A 24,873-nucleotide genomic window follows, 5' to 3' on the forward strand; every position below is an offset into this window, starting at 1 on the left:
TGATAGATTGTATTTTCTAAGACTAGCTCATCTCCCATCCCACACACTTTTCTCACAATTTGGTCATGACATTCTTCACATGATGGTGGAGCAGGGGTGAGGTGTCTCTATTCTTCCTTCTTTAATCTGGGCAGTCCTATGACTACAGTGAAAGTAATACTACATGATTTCCAGAAATCATAAAAGATTGTAAGAGTTCCGCCTAGTTCTCTTGAGATATTTACCATTAGAAACCAGCCTGTGGAGAGACCCTATATGGACTGGAACTGAAGCCCATAACCCTAGCTGAACTCTATCCTGCAATCAACCCATCCTGCTGACCATATGAGCGGCCATGTTGGAAGTGGATCCTCCTGTTCACTTGCTGCCGACTATGCTGTGTGGAACAGAGATGAGCCTTCTCTGTTGAGTTTTGTCAAAATTGTAGATTTGAGGTAAATATATGATTGTTGTTGTTTTAAGCTGCTTAAGTTTGTGTCTGTCTATTATGCAGCAATACATAATATATAAATTTTTGAACCTGAAGCTCAGAAATTATGTGGCATTGCTTTTTTTGGTGCTGGTTGGCAAACAAGCTGGAAGAGCCTAGAGATTAGCAAGATCTTTAAGGGCCCCTGTAAGGCCACTGAGTAGGGGTTTATAGGAAAGAGAGGAAAATGTTTTTAGAAACTGGAGGAAAATGATCCTTGTTATTTGATGGTGGCAAATTTGGCTAACTCTTGTCTAAGTAATAAACCCAGTAATCCTGCTAAGAAGTTTTCCAGTGTTCAACTCTTTCTATTAAAACTTGAAAGGAGAGAGATAGGCTGAAAAGGAAAAATTCAGTTTTCAAATATATTTAAGTGAAATATAAGGGAGCCAGTAATTTCTGAGCTTGAAAATTAATTTTTTTTTCATTCCCAGCCGTTCTGGATAGCAATACATTTTCAAACTCAGAAAAGAAAATGGCTTCTGAGAAAAGATAAAATCTCAGGTCAGATCGTTAGATCCTTTGTTAAAACCTCAGTGAGATCTAAGGTGGTACGTCATGAACATTTCAGACATAAGGTAGAAAAGCTTTCTTAGTGCAGCTGGGAAGTTGACTTTTGACTGCTTCAGGCAATCATTACCACAGCTAAGCCAAATGGACAAAGATCAGCTCTCTCCCAATAATGGTATATGTATCAAGCCAAGGAACTGTCTGATTGGTCTTGTCTAAGTCCTGTTTGTGTATATCTGAACTGGTCATAGTGTTGGAGGAATAAGAAATTCTAAGTGAATCAACCTGTGTTATATACCTTTCTCAGTTAGATACTGTGTTATCAGAAAATGGGGTTGTGAGAAAATACACTGGGTAGACTCTCAGCTCGCAATTTCTCAGCTCTCAACTATAAAATCTATTCAGCTGGCTCTACCAAAGATAGTGAAATATAAATTTATAATTACCTTTTTTAAAGATCTGTGGGAAAGATTCTAACAGAGAAATTTGATCATCTCTGTATTTTAGTTATGCGCTACTTCTAGCTCACAGAATAGAGTGGACTCTGAATTTTGTCTGTGTTTTCTTATATGACAATTTTTCTAAAAGCCATGGAGAATATGAGTTTTGATATGTAAAACTGCATGAGTCATACGTGTGGGGTCTTGGTGAGCCAGGTGAGACTGAGGGAACTGCAGTAGGATAGGAACTAGATAGAATCTGGAAGGACACTATTCAAAGTGAGTTGATGTGGTACAGTTGAGGAGAGAAATCAAGGTGATAAAGTAGATAAGGTGAAGGTAAAAATGGGATGAAGAGGAGTGAAGTTAGTAACTAGAAGAGTTAAGTAAGGAGAGGAAAGGAAAAAGTAGGGAATGGGTCTCAGGAGACAGTCTGTAAATAAGGCAACTTAAAAAAAAAGTCCTTGGGAGGAATGGACCCACTATCTTAGAAGATCCAAACCAGATAATAAAATGTTGTAAAGCAAATTTTGTGAGGAATGGTGCTGGGTGCCAAAGGTGATGATTGTAGTCAGAAGTCGACATAGAACTGTTGACTGAAACTGTTTAGCCTAAGGAGGAATAAGGGCTTTCATTTGTCAAAGTTTCCTTAATACATAGCAATGGAGAAGACTGATGATAGAATTAGCCGTCTCCCTGCTGTAGTGGTATCCTTGGTGCCCAGGAGAAGGGGATTTGATTAGAGTGGCATAGGAATGATAGTGTAAAATTTTATTATGATGAAGTAAGTTCCTTGAAGATACATTATAAATAATTAATTATGTTCCTATGTTTATATTGATACTGTATTTGTTTTTAGTGATTAGGGAACAATATATAAATTATCACAGAATTTAGGAATCATTTGTCCTTTCATGAAAATGGATGATACTGTTTCTTCAAACTTAGGACCAAAAGCCAATGATAGGAGTTAAGGAGGAACATGGGAGGAGACTCTCATTAAGAAGGAAGAAGAGTTAGAAAGAGGGAAAATGGAAAAAGATAAAGGAAAATGTCGGAGGGTGACAAGGCAGTGTTGAAGAAGAACAGGAAAGAAAGAGCATCTGTTAAGAGTTCAGGAAAGAAAGAGTTATCAGTTGCTCTGTCCATGTGATCAGTGACCATTTTAGCTATCATGTCAGGCACACACACACAAAAATCAGTTAAAAACGGTTATGGATGTAGACACTACTTGGGCTTTAAGAAATGCAGGATTCTCTGGAACTGCATCACTTAGCTTCTTCTGGATTGGGGGTGGGGATAATACATGTAGCCAATCAGAATGAAAGTAAGTTGACAAGAAACCAATGGGAACTAGGCATGGAAATGGCTTTCAGTGTGATATCAGTTGGCAGTACTGTCTCTGGCAAACAGACACACAGGGCTGAGTACTGTTCTTTGTGATTTTCATGAGCCTCCATCTTGATCTCAACTTTGAACCAGCTTAGACTTGGAAGAAGTTACCTCTGGTCTTTATAGTTTGGGGAGAAACCTGACCTGAGAGTGTAGCTGTTAAGTGCAGACAGCAGGATTTGAAGATATCAAGGACCTGAAGGGCTACTTGTGAGACAGGTGAAGTAGTTTGAAGATGCAGCATCTAGTATCTGTTTTGGGGCCTCTTTCTGCTTCCTGCCAGAATCATTGTGACTTATCGATAAAATAAAAGCAAAACAAAAAAACCAAAAATGAACTCTAGATATTGGGGATACTTCCAGGAACCTCTAGGAATGTTTTTGGTTAAGGCTAGCTGCAAGGGAAAATAAAACAATATATCTGTCTCAGGACCACCACACAGATTTGTGCAGGCTACACAAGGGAGCCAACTAAGAGGGTTTTGGGGGCTGCAATCCAATCTCTTAATCATGTGCAAAGTCATATGCCCTGTTGTGGAGTGGGGGAGGACTTTTTCTAAGTTACTCAGGTGTCATATGGCCAAGCCTCAAATTTAGTATTTTCCTTTGTTTTTAGGGTATTAAACACCCTCCTCATTCCAAACCATAACTGCTGCAACTCAACTTTGACCTCATTTTCTATTTGCTAGTCGTTTTACCATGATAAAGTGTTCCCCCTCAACAAGTTCAGTTGAATCAAATACTTAGGGAGAGCCTGGCCTATTATGTTTCACATAATGTGTGTGTAGTCTGTGAAGGAAAAGTAATATTCAGTCCTGGTCCTTGAGAAACTCGCTATCCATTGGGGAAGGCAAATGCATTATCATGTCATACAATGGGAAATGCACAAATTAATACAATCCTGTGACCAAACACACAGAACTGTATGGGGGAGAAACACTAACATTGCTGTTAATATTCCTATAAAATGATCTTTGAGCCAGAGGTGGAATGAAGTGTTAATGTGGGCCTGGTGGGCAAGAAGAAATGTGCTGAGATCACATGGTACTTGGAATCTTTGTACCCTTTGATAGAATGTGGATGCATTGGGTCTTGGTGGGTCACATTTTTTTTTTTTATATATATTAACAAGTTAGTCTATAGTAGTGAAAATGTCAATTAAAACTCACATAGAAATTCATTACTTTAGAACTGAAAAATCAATGGCAAAAGTGAACACTTCTACCTTGGTTCCAACAGAAGGGAACCAACCTGACTTACTCTGCGGACGGTCAGCTGACTATACTATTTTAAGGAGCCATTTCCCATTGCTTGTCTGTTTCATTATTGTTTTGGGAGGTAGGTGATTGCTTTTAAATCTCATCTTTCCTTTGCGCTCCAAACCTTCTTCAGCGCAGAAAGTGCTCATAACTACATCAAATGTAAGGGGTCCATGAAATAAGATTTGAGTGAATGCAGTCAGCATAGTGTCATTTAATTAAAAAGTAGCATCAACTACCTTTTCTCTCATTCAGTGACATTGGCTGAGTATAGCAGATGGTAGGCATAGGAATAAATGACAGTCCCTAACTTCAAGGAACCCTTGCATAGGAAAGGCAGGCAAACAAACAATTACAATGTAGCGTAGTGACTAAGTGCACAGGTCGAGTCTCTGATGATAAGGAGGAGGGAGAGCTTTCTATTACCTAACCTGACCCAAATATCTGGAATGAGGGGAAGCCAGGTGGGGCAAATAGAACCTAGACATGTGGTTCACAAGTTGGAAATTTGGTGTCATCAATTTTGTCTGTTCTATTATGACTATCTTTAGGGAAGATGTACTATCTAGCCCTCTCCCTAGAGGGGAGTTATTAAGGGTTTCACAAATAAGGGTGTCTTAATGATAAAGAATTCGACAGGTATTCATGAAGGATATTCATGCAGAGAAAATACCATATTAAGAAAAGGCGGGTGTTTATTCCACAATTCCATACTAGTGATTAGAGCAGCTTCTAGTCGCCTTTAAAATTTATTTGGGGGCCTCCTCGGTGGCGCAGCGGTTGAGCGCTGGGCTGCGAAGCTGCCCGCAGCCTCTGCTGCGCGGGTTCGTTTTTTCCGGCCACTGGGGGAGGGTCCCACATGGCGTGACAGACCTCTCCTGCCGCCCGCTGCTCCCCTCAGCAGTGTGCTTTGTCAGTCTGCCTGCTCTGCTCTCTGCTCTGACTCTGGTGGGTTCTCTCACCCGCCTGCGCTTCTGACTGTACCCGGTGCTTGTATGGATAAATAAATAAATCTTTAAAAAAAAAAAATTATCTGGGAAAAATGTCAACAGCTTTAAAATCCTTTCTGGAAGTAGGAAGACTATAAAGAGATTAACAATGAAGTAAAAACACATAAAAAACTTCTTTAATTTTGCTCATTGTATCAGGGAGTGAAATTGCTTTTTTGATTTTAAAATACTGATGACCTGGGTCCCTTGGTAAATGAAGTGTTGGTGAATTCACTAGCTCTTGGTCATTTATAATTACAGAGAGACAAATACTGCAGTGGCAAAGGGAAATTGCAGAAATAGTTTGAAAAACATTATTTATCCTTACACAAGAAGTATTCAATATTTACTATGGGATTGACATAGACAAGGAATGCAAAAACTGGGATTCCAGTAACTCTTGCCCTAGGTATCAGTTAATTGGGTTATATAAGACTATTGCCTATAGACAAAATGAACTGAGTAGCTGTGGACAGAATAGTTAATTTTTTTTCTAAAGATTTATTTATTTATGCATACAAGAGCTGGGGTACAGGCCAGAGGTGTGGGGGGTGAGAGGATTCACCAGAGACAGAGTGGGGAGCAGACTGACTGAAATACACTGCTGAGGGAAGCAGCAAGCGGGTCTGGAGAGGTCTGCTGTGCCATGTGGGTAGCTCCCTGGCCGGCCGGGGATCGAACTCATGCAGCAGAGGTTGTGGACAAATTCACAGGTTGCGTCCTAACCCCTGTGCCACTGGGAGGCCCAGAATAGTTAATTTTAAGGCCAGAAAATGCATGTAGACAAAGAATAAGAAGTATGTTTTGTTACTTATCCGGTGAAGGCAGTTTTCCCTATGGTTGGAGCTCGGTTAAAAGTACTTCTGAATTTTAAGAAAATGATTATGTGGCTATAGCTTAGGAAGAATAATTATTAATAAAAGGTGAGTAGGTATAAAGTTTGACTTTTCATAATTTCTCTATCAGATCCATAGGTCAGATACCCATGCCTGGGGTAGGTTGTTGGAAATTGGAATTTGGAATTGTTGGAAATTTGAAATTTGGTTGTTCCACATTCATCCGTGAGAGATTCCTTATTATATGCATCCTGTACTAAAGTGAGAGCATTCATAATAGCTATTAATTATTCATAATGGTAGGACATTCAGAGGAAGTTTAAAATTGAATAACTAAAGAGAGGAAGGAATATGGAATTATTTTGAAACCATGTATTATGTCTAAATAATACAGATTTTTTTTTTTTTTTAGGATTTCTGAGATCATGTTTAAAGAGTTCTGATGTCATTGTCTTGATAATTCTTTCTCTATTAGGATATTTCATAGGACAACTGGCCTACAATTCAGTTGAGGTAATGTATGTACAAGAAATTAGAGAATTAATTCAAGAACAAAGACAAAAAAAAAAAACCCAGATCTGCTTTCTTCCCTCACCCCTAATGTATGAAAATTTTTTAAAAATGTGAGTGGCTAATGAAAACATTTTATCTGATATTAAAATTTTTGAAAATGAAAAGCTATGCAATCAAAGAGAAGTAAATTAGAGAAGCATAAATTAAAGTATGAGTTTGGAAATGAGAAAAATTTAATTGTCTTCTTGTGTTCTTCATCACCTGGCTTTGAAGATTTGCCGTTGTTTCCTTTCTCTGTATATAATATTTGCTTCTTGAGCGTTATTGTCTTCAACACGTGTGAAAACTAGTTACAAAAGGCAGTATGTGGTCATGATGAGGCATGATAACTCTTTTCTAATGGCTGGATTAAATGCAGATTATATGTACCATATAATATAGAAAAAAATCATTAACTTACTAACTTATTAATTTGATTTCAAATGCAGAGCAATGTAAACAATAGCAGATCATCTCCGGGCATTCCTTTATTTTTTGAAAGTGGAGACAATGCTTGTACCAATCTAGGATTGTGAAAAACCTCTTGTTAGTCTTCTGAAACACCACCATTATTGTTAGCTGACATTTTTTGAGCATTTACACTCTCTTAAGTGCTTTGTATTTATTAATTTATTAACTCACTAGCTTGTGTTAATTTATTCACCTACATAGTAACCCAATGGAAATAGGTACTCTATCCCCATTTTACAGATGAGGAGACTTGCATCCAAAATTAAATAATAAAGATTCATGCATTAACTGAGCCAAAACTGGTTTAGGAGAAAATATTTCCATATTTCAATCATTATTGCTGTGTTTTCTATTCATCTGTGTCCAACCTTTATGATATATGTCATATATATGCAAATGGTACTATTATCTCTGTATTATTTTTTTCTACTTGACTCATTGAAGGAATTTTAAATCCTAAATAAATGTGTGTGAAACCACAAGTACCTATGCAAATTTCTTTGTTCCCTCTTAGTGGAAATTAGAATAAATATCTAACAATCAAATAAAAACTACTTATCTCTGAACTACCTAAAATTGCCTCAGGGGTCACCAATGATAGGACTGTCTACCACTTTTGAAAGCATTGGTTATTTACCATAAATGATGTTCGTGTAGCCTAAACTCATCGATTCTCTGATGAATAGAACCATACATAAAACTCATCTGGACAGTTAGGTCAAAAATCTACAAGTTCCCCAGGACTGACCTTGCAACTATTTCTTGTTAGTTACAAATTGAAATATTCTAAAATTTATGTTGATTGGGATAGGGTCAATCTCACTTCTAATACTCCAAAATGATAGCAAACTAGTTTTTTGCTTGCCTTTTTTGTTTCAGGTGCACAAAATAGTTTACCCTCTTTTGAGAACACCAAGTTATTCACTTTTTTGTTATTTTGCACCTTTAATTATATTTATGGCTGCTTTAGATGTGGACTTTCATATGCTCAAGAATGTGCTTTGGCAGGTAAGAACATATTTTAAAATATATTTTGTTCAGTTCTTTCTTGCTTATCCATGTTGACAGAAAATGGCTATATAAAGTAGATAAATTCACAAACTCAAATTTTCAGTTGTTTTACCCTCATCATTCTGCAGAATCACTAGTTAAATAGAGTTGAAAGGAAGGAGAAGAAATTAATATTTGCTGAGTGACTGCTGTGAGTAGGCACTGAGTAACTATCATGTCCATTTGACATAGAAGCAGACTGTAGCTAATAGGTCAAACACAGGCTGATTAATAGCAGAAACCTAGATTCTAATCCCATGTCTGACTTCATCTTAATTGTATCTAGATTGTTCTATTTTAACTTTGAACTTTTGTTCAAACTATTGTTCAAACTATTGAACTTTTTTGTCTGTGCCTTTGCTCTCTTTTTAATTATTTAATCATGCTTGCCAGATTATTTTTTCTTTCAAAGAACATTTTACTTTCTCTGGTTTTATTCTGTTCTTTTTGTAACAACTTGGGTTAGAGATTGATTGATTTTTAGCTTTTTGCATTTTATGCATTTTAAGTTTTGCATTTTCCTCTACTCTTTTTGCCTCATCCCAAATAGGTTTATTTTTTATTTTTTTATTTTTTTTATTTATTTTTTTTTTTATAGAGGCATGCTTTATTTATTTGTTTGCTGGTTTGTTTTGTTTATACATGCACTGGGTACAGTCAGAAGCGCGGGAGGGTGAGAGAATTCACCAGAGCCAGAGCGGGGAGCAGAGCAGGCAGAAGGACCGAAGTACACTGCTGAGGGGAGCAGCGGGCGGCAGGAGAGGTCTGCGCGCCATGTGGGACCCTCCTCTGGTGGCCGGGGAGCAGCCGGGGATCGAACCGGCGCCGCAGAGGCCGCGTGCAGTTTCGCAACCCAGCGCTCAACAGCTGCGCCACCGGGGAGGCCCCAAATAGGTTTATTTTTAATGCTTACATTATCATCCCAAGCAACTGACATATGCTTCCCCGCTTTGTTTTTCCTCTGTTTCTACCTGTAGCCTTTTAGATCAATACTGAGGAAATCAGGAAATGTTTTATACAGAAGCAGGGGAAATTTGCAATCAGTTTTAAGGACATTTTGATGTTGAGAATTATTAAGCTGGAATAGCAACAAGAAAGATTGTTCAATTGGCCTCTTAATAATCATTAAGCAATCTCATTTGTTTAGAAGGGATGGTTTCTTTTGAGGCAGGTAAACTAAAGTTATCTTCCAGAGTAATTGTATAAAATACATATAACTAATATGTGATTCTTAGGACATAAGTAAATTCAGTCATGCCATCTTCAAACATTAAATCTAATACTGTGTTATGAATTGGTTTCACAGGTCCTGTTAACAGGATTTATTAGCTTTGCCACAGCCTTCCTCATAATTGGATATATAGTTCTGAAATACAATACAGACTCATGGAATTTACAGGCTTGCCTACTCTTTAGCATGACCCTTTCCATTACAGATCCTATTTATTCTGTGAATTCATTGAAACACATTGGTATGTAAGATTTACCTCTCTCTTATTTTGAAGATATGAGGATAAATTATTTTATTTTGATTATTTTTTTATCTTGCATGAATTGTGTATCCAGTAGAATTGGAGTTTGTGCTGTTTTTCTTGGACATGGAGCATTGATTGATTTGAAAAATGTTAGTCAGACACATTATTGCCTTGAATAAAACAATTTTTGTTATCAAGAGAAACAGATAATGGATACTGGAAAGTCGGGTACCATGTCCCCATCATCCTACTTATAAGTTGTATATCACTAGGCAATTAAGTTATTTCTATTGTCCATTAAACTTAAAGTGAATGTTAAGTGCCAATATGATTTTGCACTTCATTTGTAATAATAGCTTTATTGAGATATGATCCACATACCATAAAATTCACCCTTTAAATCCACATACCATGAAAATTCACAATTAAGTGGTCTTTACAGAGTGATGAAGCCATCGTTGCCATTTAATTTTTGAACATTTTCATCATCTTCCAAAGATGTCTCATTAGCAGTTCTACCTCCCTCCCTCATCCCCTAAATCCCTGGTGATCCATAATATATATTCTGTCTATGGATATGCCTACTCATGTAAATTTACCTATTCCATATAAATCAAATTTCTGTGGCTGATTAATAATCCATTATGCCCTTATGTTAATCCATTCATCAGCAGATGGACTATGGGTTATTTCTATTTCTGACCATTATAATGCTGCCATTAACATTCATGTACAAATTGTTGTACTGACTTAAATTTACATATATACATACATATATATATGTAGGGGTCAGATTTCTGGATCATTATTTTAACTTATTCATAAAATGTGATTCTTTTGGAATATAATGATTTATGCTTATTTAAGTTACATGTAGTGTCCTAAGAAGTGCTTTGCTTTATTCTGGAGCTTAAGCCTGACACTGTGGATACACTGTTTGACACTGTGGATACTTTTTTATTATTTTTTTTTTTTTTAATAGAGGCATGTTTTATTTATTTATTTATTCATCTGTTTGTTTTGTTTATACATGCACTGGGTACAGTCAGAAGCACGGGAGGGTGAGAGGATTCACCAGAGCCAGAGCGGGGAGCAGAGCAGGCAGAAGGACCGAAGTACACTGCTGAGGGGAGCAGCGGGCGGCAGGAGAGGTCTGCGCGCCATGTGGGACCCCCCTCCGGTGGCCGGGGAGCAGCCGGGGATCGAACCGGCGCTGCAGAGGCTGCTGGCAGCTTCGCAACCCAGCGCTCAACCGCTGCGCCACCGGGGAGGCCCGACACTGTGGATACTTTAAAGAATGTTATGGCCATGCTCCTGTTTGCAGACACATGATTTCTTTCTTTTCTCACCTAGCATACTTCTTCACTTCTATTCTTATGTTTCCTGTGCAAGAGCATCATTTTCATGTATCGTATTAAAATTTATTTTCTATTTCCTTTTCCAGGCATTTCCAAATTGTATACTGATATCATTAGAGGAGAATCGATGGTCATTTGTGGTTTCACAACCATTTTTTTTGGAAATTTTCGGGCTAACTTAGTTAGCAGTTCTACATTCAAGGGTAGGCGCATTTTTGGGGGGTCTATATACGTTATAAAATCATTCTTATATGGTACATTTCAGTTCACACTGAAGTTAAAATATATTCAAGATGTTTGAACTTTACTGCTCTCCCTATACTTTGCTTTTGGACCAATTAAAAAAATAGTCTCCAGGTAACAAGAAAATAATTACTGTTTTTGTATTATCTTGGATGTTAGGGGGAAGGATGTTAAAGAAATAATATATTCTTATCCCTCAGTAGGCATGTATGCAGGTGCATGCATGTGAAAAGACACACACATAATTGTGTCATCTGGCTCAGATCTTTTTTTCCTGGATCAACCTGGGGCACAATAAGTGAATATTAAGAATTGGTTTCATCCTGCATTTGAGCTTGAAGGTGAAAGCAGAATGGTTCAGGTTTTAGAACATGAAGATATAAATACATGTGGTTAAAATTTATTGGGGTACAGAGCAAGCTGCTTTGCTAGAGTTGCAGATTTAGAGAAGGGGGCAAATCCATAGCATAAAGAATAAAAAAAGAAACATATCCTCTGGATATGTTTATGTGATGATTGTGGGAGGAGAAAAGTGTTAAAAGGGGAAGGAAATGTTCATGATAAAGAGGAGTTTAGCGTGCTTCTCAGTGGCAGAGCTATAGTCATTTGGAGTGGCAATTTTTGTTGTTTAGGACTACCCATGACATTGCCTCATGCTTGCCCACCAACTGCCACTATTGTCCCCCTGTCATTATGACTATGGAAAAATTTCCATTCTCCATGTCTCACATGCCCTGTGGGGTAGGCATAGGACTGCAGGTTGGTGGGACTAGGGACATGGTTTGTTTGGCCCTGGCATAGTTTGTAAAAAAAATTGAGTGGAAATCTTTTGGTTGGCTATTCACTGTCTGGTTTTTAACAGGATTTTCAAATTCATGCATTTAGGGCAGCATTTGAGTTTGCTGCCCTAGATAAGCAAACCTCAAGCTGCAGACAATAAGAAAAGTATATCCTTTGAACCTCTTTTGCTACATTTTCCTGGTAAACTCCCATCTGCTAAACAAGTTCCCCACACCAAATCTCAGGCACAAACCAAAGTGCATGAGACCTAAATGCCATCAATGAAAGGAAAAAAAAATTATAGTTTAACTCCCCCTCTCCCTTATTTTCTTTTCTAGAGTTTCACATAATCATGGGTCTCAGCTTGGACATTTTAGGAAGCGTAACATGTGGATACTGGTGTGCAAGAATCATTCAGTTTATATTGACTGACCTTTTTAGCAATACGCTGACAAACATCGTTCTTTGCATTTCAATGGTGTACATGACTTTCTACTTAGGTAAGGCTGAAACCAATTTAAAAAACACTGTCCTCAAAATGAACTTTATGCATTGCTATTTTCTCTTGATCTTGAATCCATGTTCTTCTTCCCGACTTCTTCACCATTGCTGTGTTCCCTCCATGCTCTTTGCTGTATCATCCTTTTGCCACTTCTAGATCTTTTATGGTCTCTCTTAACATCCCCTTAATTGTAATTGTATTCTCCTTCTCTCTCCCCTACCCCCATGTGACTGCTCTCTCATTTTTTGACCTTACATTTAGTCACAGGCATTCTCCTGGAGAAGGAATCAACACTGAGCTAATTCCTGTTCTGACACTTAGCAACCCATCTCTAAAATGAGGAAGCTGGGAGAGATGCTTCTGTGGCCTTTTCCACTTAAACAGCTTTTAATTGAATGACTACAAAATTGAAGGGATTGTAGAAGCATTACTAAGGCTGGGAGGCAGGAAGGAGGGGATGAGATCAGGTAGACCTATATGTAGAAGAGAAGCAGGGGAGTGGAATAATTCAGGAGTCAGAGTGCCCTGCCATCAGTAATCATTTGCTAGTTTAGTTCAGTGAGATTGAGAATCCAAGTTTTTACTGGCCTGCCTGAAGTAACCAATCTCCTAGAGCCATAGAACTATGGTGAAACTCAAAATCTGCTCTTACCTCACACAGTGGAGCAACTTGCATCCACGAGAGACCTCAGGTATCAGGAGGGTAATTACTGCTCCCTTCACCTCCATTTACCTAAAAGGACTACTTCCTTTACAGAAACATGCCTTCCTGTGTATTTCTCCCTTACCTGAATAAGTAAAATTACAGAAAACGGTCACTCAATGGCCACTATCATTCAACTTTTGTCATTTTTTCCTCTTCCCGTGGACCTTTTATGCATGCCCTAAATATCTAAAAAAAAAAAATTTAAATCTAGTATTTCCATTTCTCATTAGCCCATGAGATTCTTAAAAATGGAGCATCTCTTATTCATCTTACGATTTATTCTCTTTTCTGTGTTTCCCCTGCCAAGCTCTGTGCTTACCATATGTCCAAAAGTAATTTAACACATGTTGGCTGAATAAACTGATACTGGTCCTTGAAGAGTTTTGGAGATAGGCAGACTTGAGTTCAAATCTCATCTTCACAGTTAGTTAGGTGACTGTGGCATGTTACTTAATATTAAAGTTAGTTTTCTCATCTATAAAGTGATATATATATATATAAAATAATATCTAATTTGCAGAGGTATTGAAAACACTAATGAGCTGATAGTGCACATCTGTGCACTCCCCAAATCTGTGCTACAGAGACTCACGTTGGTAACTTGAAATTTACCATAGAGGGCATATTTGCACCATGGAAATTGGCAGACACTAAAAACCAGGGCTTTCTATTTTTTCATCCTCAGAGAGCTGCTTTTAAACATTTACCAACATACACTGGGTTCAAGGGAGTGCAGCTAATAAATGTTGGTTCCCTTCCCATTTCCTTCTATTAATAAAATGCTAGAAGGGCTTCCAATTAGTGCTTGAGGGCCTGGAGTAGGTTCTCCCTCACTGATCTAGGAAGTAACCAAAGCCTTTATCTTGGACCTTTAACCTCCAGAATTATGAGACTGTAATTTACAGTCTCATTGTTTAAGACACTTAGAGTGTGGTACCATGTTACAGTAGTCTCAGGACACTAATACTCCTCCTGCTTCCACTGCATTGTTCTCTGCTTCCAGAATTAAGAAACAACTTTGGGGAGACCTTTACTCTTATACTTAACAAGTTCCTGACAGTAAAAGTCAGTAATAGACATAGTTATAGGAGAAGTTCCATTACCAGAAAGCCATAGATAAAATGCTCATTTATATATCCTCTAATGTTACATTTCTACACCTTGATATCTGATTTTGTTTTTCACAAATGACCATACTGTCAGCCAGCTTAAGTCCAGGGAGTGTTAGAGACTTACCTCTTTGAAATATATAGTAGTTTCTGTTTTTGTCTGTATTGTGTTAAATTCAAGAAACCTGGACTTCTAGAAATCTCTTTTATCAGCCTTTTCATTCCTTATATTGAGATAAAATAATCAAAAATTGCATAGACTTTGCTACACAAAGAATGCAGTGCTTCCAGAAAATCATTGGTTGACAGGTAGGGCAGCTGGAAATATTCATATATCAACCCATGGAAGAGAGTCTAAATTTAGTGTACAAAAGTCCTTTAAGAGAGTCAGTGTGTAATTCATGAAAGATGGTAGGTTATATAACAATCCAGACCAGAGGTATACCCGAAGGAGTGGTGGGAGGGGGTCTATGCAAACAGAAGAAGCATTTTGTCCGGTGAGATTGTTCAGAATTTCTGGAGAATGGAGATAATAAAAAGCAGATGATTTTTAGTCCACTTTATTCTTTTGAAAAACTCACCAACAATGAGACCCCTTTTTGCCTGTGCCTGGGCTGATTGCTCTGCTCTCTCTTCTCTTAACCAGCATAAGCTATAAATGTCAAAAGCCTTTAGGTGTCATCTTATTATATTCAGAAACATCCATTTCTGAATCCTGTGTTTTTTAGGAAATAAAATCCCTTTGATTCTCCTATCAGCAGGACCTTCACTTTTTCTAAACCATAGAGAGAGACAGAGGTAGATGGAGAGTCACTGGTTTCCAGCATCAGTTTTCTGTGATGGTTTCTTGTCGTTGAGTCAGAAAGTTTTTACAACTCTTTTTTTTTTTTTAATTAACTACTTGGGCTTATTCTAATGAAAATTACTTTCTTTACTTTTTCTCCCTTTCCAGAACATTTTAAATACCATACAATATGAAAGTGTTTGTAATTTTTAAAAGACCTCCTTTGTCTAATTATAAAAATCACACATTCAGGGCCTCCCCTGGTGGCGCAGCTGTATGCAAAGCTGCCCGCAGCCTCTGCAGCCCGGGGTTTGATCCTTGGCAGCTGGCGAGGGTCCCACATGGCGCGCAGACCTCTCCTGCCACGCCCGCTGCTCCCCTCAGCAGTGTATTTCATCAGTCTGCCTGTTGTGTTCCCCACTCTGGCTCTGGTGAATTCTCTCACTTTTCCGTGCTTCTGACTGTACTCAGTGCTTGTATAAATAAATAAATAAATCTTAAAAAAAAACCACATTCATTGTAGAATTTCGAAAACATTCTGAAAAGTCAAAGAAGATAAAAATCACCTATAAATTTATGTGATAAACTTAATCACTGATACATTTTGGTATATGCCAACAACCTTTAAAAAATACATATAAATGTACATTCTTATGTTAATGTGTGCATTCACACCATATATGCCTAGGCTATTGGGATTATACTAAAATGTCATCAGAATTAAAATAAAGTTATTTAGTTGTTTACTCATAGCATTTGTTGTTTCTAAGGAGTAACCATTACTGGTAAAAAAAAAAAAATCTATGATGAGCTTTAAAGTTCATATAAGATTTTGAGAGACAGTTGCCCTCTCATTACGGTGCCCAGCATGATGGTTTTACTGTCATTAGTTATTTATTTTAAAATCAAATAAGTAGGGAAAAAAAGTTAAATAGAACTTAGGTGATTAGAAAAACCAAGGGAGTAATAAAATCCTCTTTAAATTAATAAACAATATTAATTTACTAAGCAGTAAAGTGAACATAGAAAAAAATACACAGTAGTAATGATTATCTTTTATTTATTGTTTTAAAAGTGTGGCAAACACTTCATGTTATCTAATGGAATCCTTACATTGTCTCTGTTAGACATTATTCTTCTGTAACCATTTGACAGATGCAGGGACCATAATGCAAACATGTGGGTCACATTCCCACAGCAACCTATTGTGCCCACTGGGCTTGTTTCTACCTTGCACATCCTTTCTTTCCCTTCCTTTCTGTCTGATGTTTATATACTGTTTGAAGGTTCTGAAGTCTAGGGCGGTTGGTTTTTAGGACACTCAAACATTCTTCATAGTTGATTCTCCTGCCTCATACATCATGTACACATATGTTTAGACTCCCCAAAATTATAGTTTTAGGGGAATCTATATTAGTTAAAAAAAAACAAAAAACAGCAAGCCTCAGCATCTGCTGTCACCAAAGAAACACTGAGCTTGGGCCACCACCTTCAGCACAGACACCACAGCATCCCTGAGGTGCTGGGCAGAGGCTGTTCTACTTATTATTTCATAGCCTTAACTTCAACAGTTTACAGTAGGAGCTAGCAAACTATGGCCTGTGGGCCAAATATGTCTATTTTTGTATAGCCCAGGAGCTAAGGATGGTTTTTACACTTTAATGTGGTTTTAAAAAAACAAAACAAAAAGGAGAATATTTTGCAGAATGCAAAAAACACATGAAATTCAAATTTCAGAGCTTCTTATTTACTCAAGCATCCACTTGTGTATTACCGATGGCTGGTTGTGTACCACAACACAGCTGTTTAGTCCTCAAATATTTGCTATCTGATCCTTTACAGAAAAGGTTTGTGGACCCCTGCTAGATTAGGGTTAGGCCTATCCCTTTCCCAGAAATATCATCTTTTTTTTTTTCCTAATTGAAGTAACATTGGTTTACAATACTGTTTGTGATTTAGGGGAATAGGTTCACACCTCCATAGATGTAATCACACCACACTCACCACTAACACACCCCATAGTACTTTACTGTAGACAAAAGGGTCCTCTTCCCCCTCATGTTGCCTCAATTTGGCAGTTACATCTCTAGGATTTGTTTTGGTTTAGTTTTGTCTGTTGTTTTGTTTTTCTATATGCTCCATGAGTGAAATCAGAAACACTGCTCTTAAGTTTCCCACCAAGTTTCTCCACTCAAGATAAAGTAAATCAGCATGCAGATTTGAATGCAACTAACTTCATTCATTTTTTTTTTTCCCCTCCACAGTGGAGTTTTTTGGAATGTCGGGCATGGTTACTTTAGCCACTGTAGGACTGAATTTAGATTCCTTAAGCTTTAAAGCAAGGAACGAGGTCATAATTAAAAAGTAAGCATCCCGTTGTGCACTTGCTATAGTTATCATACACATTTCATGCTTAAATTGTCCTGATAAGTCAATGAAACTGTTATTAATTAACCAATAATTAATATAATTTATATTTAATTATCCATATTAATCACAATAACTATGTATATGCTGTAATGCCTGTCTATTAAATAACTTATTTTCTGTCATATATTTATTCCATCATGACCCTGAGTAATTTTCACTGATACTGCCTCTGTGATTTGTATAATTCCCTGGTTCTTTAAAATGAGTATCATATTCTCCCAGGTTAATTTTCAAGAATTTTCTTTGCTAAAGTTTCTCCTTTCTGCCTATCTAAATCAATAGCACATGAAGTTTTTAGAAGTTAAGGCAGAGATTTCATTTTTCTTAGGCCAGTTAATAAGAGGAATGAAGGCAGTAGGTTGGAGGATCAGCCAATACTTGCTCCATCCATAACAGAACTTTTTTTTTTTTACAAATATAAGCCTTTACAGGTTTCCATGAATTGGTGGAAATCAATATATGCTCAGGGATAGTGATAGTTTTTATCTTTTTGTGGATTGACTCCAATATTTTTTAAAAAGCAGTATTTCCTATAAGAATTTTATTGACGCCAACATTTTAATTACAAGTTAATAAATTTAGTTTTGCCAAGATACTTGAGTCATGAGACTCTGCCAGCTGTGCCAGCTGTTTTATGGGGATCTCTACAGTGTTAACTGCCACAGAATGGGAAGGCTTCACTCATGACTCAAGCCTGATGCATGTAACCACAATGTGAATTTGTTAGGGGAACACTCATTACAATAATATGAACTCAATTTGATTGACAGCAAAAGGAGGAAGGTAATGAACATCTTGGCAAAATTTGGGAGACTGAGAAGGCAGGGCCAGTAGTGCCTCAGAGTTACTGGCATGTGCCCATCTGTAGGGAAGGGAGGGCTGGGGTTGCTGGTGACACACCAAAATTTGGAGAAGATTTTAGGATTATGGACATGGTGGCCATAAGTATTTTCAGTTGCCTTCAACTTGATGTTTATAACACTTTTCAGAGGCCTATTATCAGATCCATTTTTTAATTTTGATTTAGGTGGAACTCTTTACTTAGCCAGGTTTTTATCTGTCTTTCACATTTTTATCAGTGTCTTCACTGATAAAACAAAAACAAACAAACAAAAAGCAAACAAACAAAAAGCAAACAAATGGTTGCTTTTTAATTGATAAATTGCTCGATTTTTAGTTGCCCCCACCTTTCCATCAGTCAGGGTCATTAGAATGTGAATACAGATAGGATCATTACATTATCAGTACGGAAGACACATGGGATCAGAGTTGCCTTAAAAAAGTTTCAGGAATTTGGTAGATGGGAAAATAAACAGGAGAAACTTTCAAGGTAAGAGACATTCATGCAAATCACAAAAAATGTCTTGCATCTTTTGAGATCCAAATATTTTTAGCTCCAATAAATATTTTAAAAAGTTGATTGCTAAAAATGATGGAGCCTGGGACCTCTGCTAAGACAAGAATGGCAGATATATGCTTTATGTGGAAAGAAAACTATTTTGAAAATGCACTGCTTAAAATGTAATTTCCTTTTATTCTTTCTAGGTTCCTAATGATATTTTCATCTATATACCAACATTTAATATATACTTTCTTTGGCATTGTAATAGGGTGTGGAGACAACACGTATTTAGGATTTCGCACTATAGTTTTCTTAATCATCTTGTTTGCAACAGTGAATCTTGTAAGGTAAGAATTGTATTTTAAAGTTTGCTTACTGAACTTGGGACTCCAGCCCAGAATTAGAACTGTGAAGCAGTGAGTTTTATAAAAAGAGGCATAGATGTGGAGTCAGGAAATTTGCGTTGTTGCCAACATCCTGACAATGGCTTGGTGTGTGACTAGGGGAAAGTCCATTTACTCTACAAGATTTCATCTGTAAAACGAGAAAGGGCAGAGTAAGTAGTATCAGCCTAAACTGAGTTTGATGGAATTGCAAATTCATGGACCGGTTAACCTAAAAATTCAGGAGACAGTAAAGGCAAAGCACATTTTTGGGGATCAAATAATTGCAATTCAGGGTATACGGAGTCAAGTAGAAAACCTGAAATGTGACCACAGGGAGAGATAAAGTTGGGAAGTTTTATAGAAGGAAAAGAGGAAGGGGAGGTAAGTGGTTCAAGAAAGTGGGTGATGAGGGCCTCCCCGGTGCTCAGCAGTTGAGCGCTAGGTTGCGAAGCTGCCCGCAGCCTCTCCAGGGCCGGTTCGATCCCCGGCTGCTCCCCGGCCACCGGAGGAGTGTCCCACGTGGCGCGCAGACCTCTCCTGCCGCCCGCTGCTCCCCTCAGCAGTGTACTTCGGTCCTTCTGCCTGCTCTGCTCCCTGCTCTGGCTCTGGTGAATTCTCTCACCCTCCCGCGCTTCTGACTATACCCAGTGCCTGTATAAATAATAAATAAATACATCTTTAAAAAAAAAAAAGTAGGTGAGAAAAGTGTTAACAAACAAGCTATTCTTGGCTATACATAATTGGTTACTCATTCTTTAGAAAGAATGAAAAAGCAACTGATTCCATCCTCTGGTTAAACATCTGTAATCATCAATTCTCTTGCTCAGGAAAACCTTTCAAATAATTATTTGTTTGATGTTTTCTTTTTTTATATATATATATATATATATATATATAGAGGCACGTTTTCTTTCTTTCTTTCTTTATTTGTTTGTTTTTGTTTATACATGCACTGGGTACAGTCAGAAGCGCGGGAGGGTGAGAGAATTCACCAGAACCAGAGCGGGGAGCAGAGCAGGCAGAAGGACCGAAGTACACTGCTGAGGGGAGCAGCGGGCGGCAGGAGAGGTCTGCGCGCCATGTGGGACCCTCCTCCGGTGGCCGGGGAGCAGCCGGGGATCGAACCGGCGCCGCAGAGGCCGCGGGCAGCTTCGCAACCCAGCGCTCAACCGCTGCGCCACCGGGGAGGCCCTGTTTGATGTTTTCTTAAAACAATTGCTCTTCACACAGTCCAAAGTTTTTTAATATAGTTTAAACCATGTGACAGGTAATGCAATTTCTCTGTAATGCTCCTTTTTAAAGAATGACTTTACAAAATATTAGCTTTTCACACTCATCCCAATTTACTGAATTAGATTTGCACAGCTATGAGCCATGAACTGTTTCAATGTGCTCACTAAAGGTTGAGTGATACAAGACTAGATTAATGGTGCCTAACATTTTTGTTGATTTTCATCATCATTTATTATGAGCTGTTTATTAAACATTTACCATGTGCTATATACCACTAATATTAATAAAATCCCATGAGGTAAGTGTTATTAATACAACCCTATGAGATAGGTGTTATTAATACAACCCTATGAGGTTGGTGTTATTGCATCATTTCCCAGATGAAACCCATGGGGTCACTCCAACATGTAAGGGCAGAGTTGACATTTAAACTCAATTTCCACCGCTTTTTTTTTTTTTTTTTTTTAATACCACTGTTCATTCATGGAGGTGGTGTCTTCCATGAGACTTCATGATAGTGCCTCTGAAAGTATTGTCATTTCCACTCAGGGCAGACCTGACCAAGGGGATTTTTTCTGTAAGATGTTCTCATGGAACATTGCTTCTGCTGACACTGAAGGCATTTCATGCTACTCTCAACAGAAGGATGTACTACAGTCCTGGAAGAAGAACAAAAGTTACCATTGTTAGGGCACAGGGGAAAATTCTACTATCCCTCTGGGTTCTTCTCAGTCTGATAATCAAAATAACATCAGATGGGTTGGCAGAGGAAAAAAATCAATTTAATTTATACAATGATTATACAGATCCCATTCTCAGGGAGATTAAGTTATTTCATTTGCAATTTATATTTCTTTCCACCATGGCAGTGCATATGCAGTTGAGATTGGTCACAGGGTATAAAGAAAGGTAGATGGTTTTCTGCATATTATTTAACACAACTACACATACTTTATCTCATTTTATCTTCACAATAACACCAGGAGATAGGAATTATTATCTCTATTTTATTTTATTTTATTTTTTTTTTATTTATTTATTTTTTTTATAGAGGCATGCTTTATTTGTTTGCTGGTTTGTTTGTTTGTTTTGTTTATACATGCACTGGGTACAGTCAGAAGCACGGGAGGGTGAGAGAATTCACCAGAGCCAGAGCGGGGAGCAGAGCAGACAGAAGGACTGAAGTACACTGCTGAGGGGAGCAGCGGGTGGCAGGAGAGGTCTGCGCACCATGTGGGACCCTCCTCCAGTGGCCTGGGAGCAGCCGGGGATCGAACCGGCGCCGCAGAGGCCGCGGGCAGCTTCGCAACCCAGCGCTCAACCGCTGCGCCACCGGGGAGGCCCTATTATCTCTATTTTATAAATGAAGCAAATGATCAAAAGAGACAAAGTGCCTTGCCAAAGGTCAAATGGCTACTAAGGGCCACGGTCAAAAGGCTAGTGAATGTGCTTATGGTTCCCTCTCACTAGAAGTAAGATTTTAATGGAGGGAGTCATCCTCGGGGGTCCTCAAAGTGTGAGTGGGATTTTCCATAAGAAAATTGTTGAAATTGCATGTGTTTATCTTTTTTGAATGCTGAGCATGGATGGAGCTAGAAGGATCATGTTCAGCGAAATAAGCCAGAAAGAAAAAGAAAAATACCAGATGGTCTCACTCATAGCAGAAATCTAGAAAACTTAAATAAGGGACCAGGAAAAAGAATAACTATAAGAAAGAAAATATAAAAATCAACAACTATGAACCAGAGACACTCTGGGGGTTGGGGGGCGGGGAAAGGAGGGATTGGAGTCAAAATAAGGGGGTTGTAATTGTATGGGGAATATAAAAAATAAAATTTAAATAAAATGTGAAAAAAAAGGAACTTTTTAAAAAAATATTTCAGAGTGGATGAGGTAAACAACCACCTGGACACAATAATCATTGCTAATATGTAGCAAGTGCAGACCACACTCTAAACATCATTTCGAGCCTTATGAACAGTGCCTTATTTAATTGAATCTTCATAATTATCCTTTGAGGCAAATATAATTATTACTACTGTCATCTCCATTTTACAGATGAAGAAACAGTCTAGGGAAGATAGAATAATTTACTTAAATTTATATTGTTATTGAAAGTACCCCCGATTTGAACCCAGGTAGATTGGCTCCACCATCTTTGCTATACAGCCTCTCTGTGTCAGATGTGAGGAAATGACGTAAATTGTTCTATTTCAGACAAAGATTATTTAGTCAGACTGGAAAGGTTGGCAAGAATAACTTTATAAAAGGTTTAACTGCAAGGCAGAAGATTCACTGACATTAATTATGTGGATTATTGATAATTGAATATTTGAATATTTAATGTTTCTCAATGATAGAAATTCTTTTTTAATTTAATTTTTTTATATTTTACATATTTTTACATCATTTTTCATTTTTGCACAATGGATGCATTTTCATCTTGGTTATAGTCCCCATACAATTCCCACCACCCTTGTTTTGATCGTAGTCCCTTCTCCTCCCTCCACCCCCCATTGTGTGTCTCTGGTTTATAGTTGCTTGTTGATTTTGATTTTTACTTTATTATAATTAGTCTTTTTCCTGGTCCCTTATTTAGGTTTTCTAAATTCCTGCTATGACTCATGCAATGATAGAAATTCTTTATGTTGTTTTGTGAGCTTTCCAGTTGAAGCAGTGTTATACAATATATTTTTTGAAGCTGAGAATACCTCAGTGTTATTTCTGCTAAAATCTTTGAAGGGCAGTACTTATACTCTTTAGGTACAGATCCCTAAAGATAGATTCTAAATCTGGCACAGAGTTCTAGAGAAAAATGACTTGTAGAGAAAGAAGGCAGCAATTGGAATTATTTATGTGACAGTGTATGATTCTAATGGGAGTTCAAGAAAAATTTGGTTCAACTAAGTTTATTACTGTATCTTCAATAATTTTTCTTAAGATTTATTTATTTATGGGGTACAAACCAGAGGTGTAGGGGGGTGAGAGGATTCACCAGCGACAGAGTGGGGAACAGAACAAGGTGGAATGACTGAAATATACTGCTGAGGGGAGCAGCAGGCGAGACAGGAGAGGTCTGCTGCGCCATGTGGGTCACCTCCCTGGCCGGGGATCGAACTCATGTTGCAGTGGCTGTGGATTGCTTCATAGGTTTCATCTCAACCCCTTGCGCCACCAGGGAGGCCCCTTATCTTCAATAATTTAACATTTTGTCCATGACCTACATGGCTTCCCCTACCTAATTTCTGAATCCAGTCTTATTCTTGCAGGGAATACATGAGTTAGTCAATATTATTTGAAGAAGTTTCCCTGAAGGAATTTACTACCCAAATCTAAATAGTACACACTGGTGTTAATGATAATTCCTTATGTCTGTATAGAATTTCTAGTATATATTTCAAGATTTGAGTAGTTTATGCAAAATTTAGACAGATTTTGTAAGTTCCAATGTTTGAATAACTTACAATACACTAGGTTGTCTTCTCTTTCCTGAAAATTTTTATATGAAATTTAATGTTTATTACACTATTTCAACCATGAATAATATTAATTCCTAAGGGATGAATTTAAAAAATGTTTCTCCACAGGTTTTTTACTATCATATTAGTGAGCCCTATTCTGATGCATTCCAGTTATGCATATAATTGGAGATGGGCAATTATTATAGCATGGTCTGGAATTAAAGGAAGTTTTAGCTTACTCTTGGCTCCTGATGTTTATAATTTGTCTGGACAAAGAATGGAGTCACCACAAAAGGTAGGAAAAATCCTGTCTCAATACTATTCATATTTACACATTTTAAAATTATTTTGTTGCTTTTGCCATTGTACCCAATGATAAAGTTAACCATTTTTTAAAATTAGATTTTAAAATGCATTTTTTTAAGTAGTAGGGAACTTTCAGAGGGGAGTTTTCATTGACAGCATGAAAGGGACTAACAGTCATGTAATGGTTATAGATGTGAGGATCAGATGAACTTGAATTTGAATCTGAACTTCACCATTCACAGACTGAATGACTTTGGGCAACTTTCCCAAATCTTGTGGAACCTCATTTTTCAGTTGAGGACGAGACGAGGCTTAATAAAATAGCCCACACTTAATAAATGCTCAATAAATGTTACTGAGTGTATAAATGCTATTTTTCAATAGCTGTCAGAAAGCATGAAAAAAATCCTACCCTATCTCTAGAGTATACCAATCCCTATAGCTATTAGAGCAATAACTGAAATGTCAGTTACATATACTAAGGGAAAGCCCAAAGAGAAAGCCTTTTAAAAAAAAAATAATAAGGGAATATCATATTCCTCACCATCTCTCCTGAGGATTTACATTTTATCTGTGGGCATAGTCTGAGAATTCATGTGAAGTCACACAAATCTGCACTTTTCAAAGGTCTTTCCATGATCCGAAGGAAACATAAAATAAAACAACCAACATCTACCTCTGTCAGTTCTTTTTTGTGCAAAAAATTAGCTTAAAACCAAGTCAACGAAGTGTTAACTAACATTTCAGTATCATTTTATTGAGATTCCCAAATCTGTCTGATGTTACGAATC

At 37.6% G+C, this 24,873-nt stretch overlaps 1 protein-coding gene across 1 annotated transcript in view; it reads left to right on the plus strand.

The window, feature by feature from the left end:
- Window positions 1–6,043: 6,043 nt before the first annotated feature.
- The window catches only part of SLC9C2 (solute carrier family 9 member C2 (putative)), a gene marked incomplete at both ends in the record, with an annotated part of 61,243 nt that continues 42,413 nt past the window's right edge, over window positions 6,044–24,873 (plus strand). The window contains 9 exons of the mRNA XM_084250067.1: window positions 6,044–6,119; window positions 6,307–6,407; window positions 7,797–7,925; window positions 9,274–9,439; window positions 10,887–11,003; window positions 12,162–12,323; window positions 17,189–17,288; window positions 18,900–19,043; window positions 23,903–24,071. Coding sequence (XP_084106193.1) covers window positions 6,044–6,119; window positions 6,307–6,407; window positions 7,797–7,925; window positions 9,274–9,439; window positions 10,887–11,003; window positions 12,162–12,323; window positions 17,189–17,288; window positions 18,900–19,043; window positions 23,903–24,071 — 1,164 coding nt within the window. The remainder of the gene's footprint in view (window positions 6,120–6,306; window positions 6,408–7,796; window positions 7,926–9,273; window positions 9,440–10,886; window positions 11,004–12,161; window positions 12,324–17,188; window positions 17,289–18,899; window positions 19,044–23,902; window positions 24,072–24,873) is intronic.

Source organism: Talpa europaea, assembly GCF_964194135.1.
Source record: "Talpa europaea genome assembly, chromosome: 12".
Taxonomy (NCBI): domain Eukaryota; kingdom Metazoa; phylum Chordata; class Mammalia; order Eulipotyphla; family Talpidae; genus Talpa; species Talpa europaea.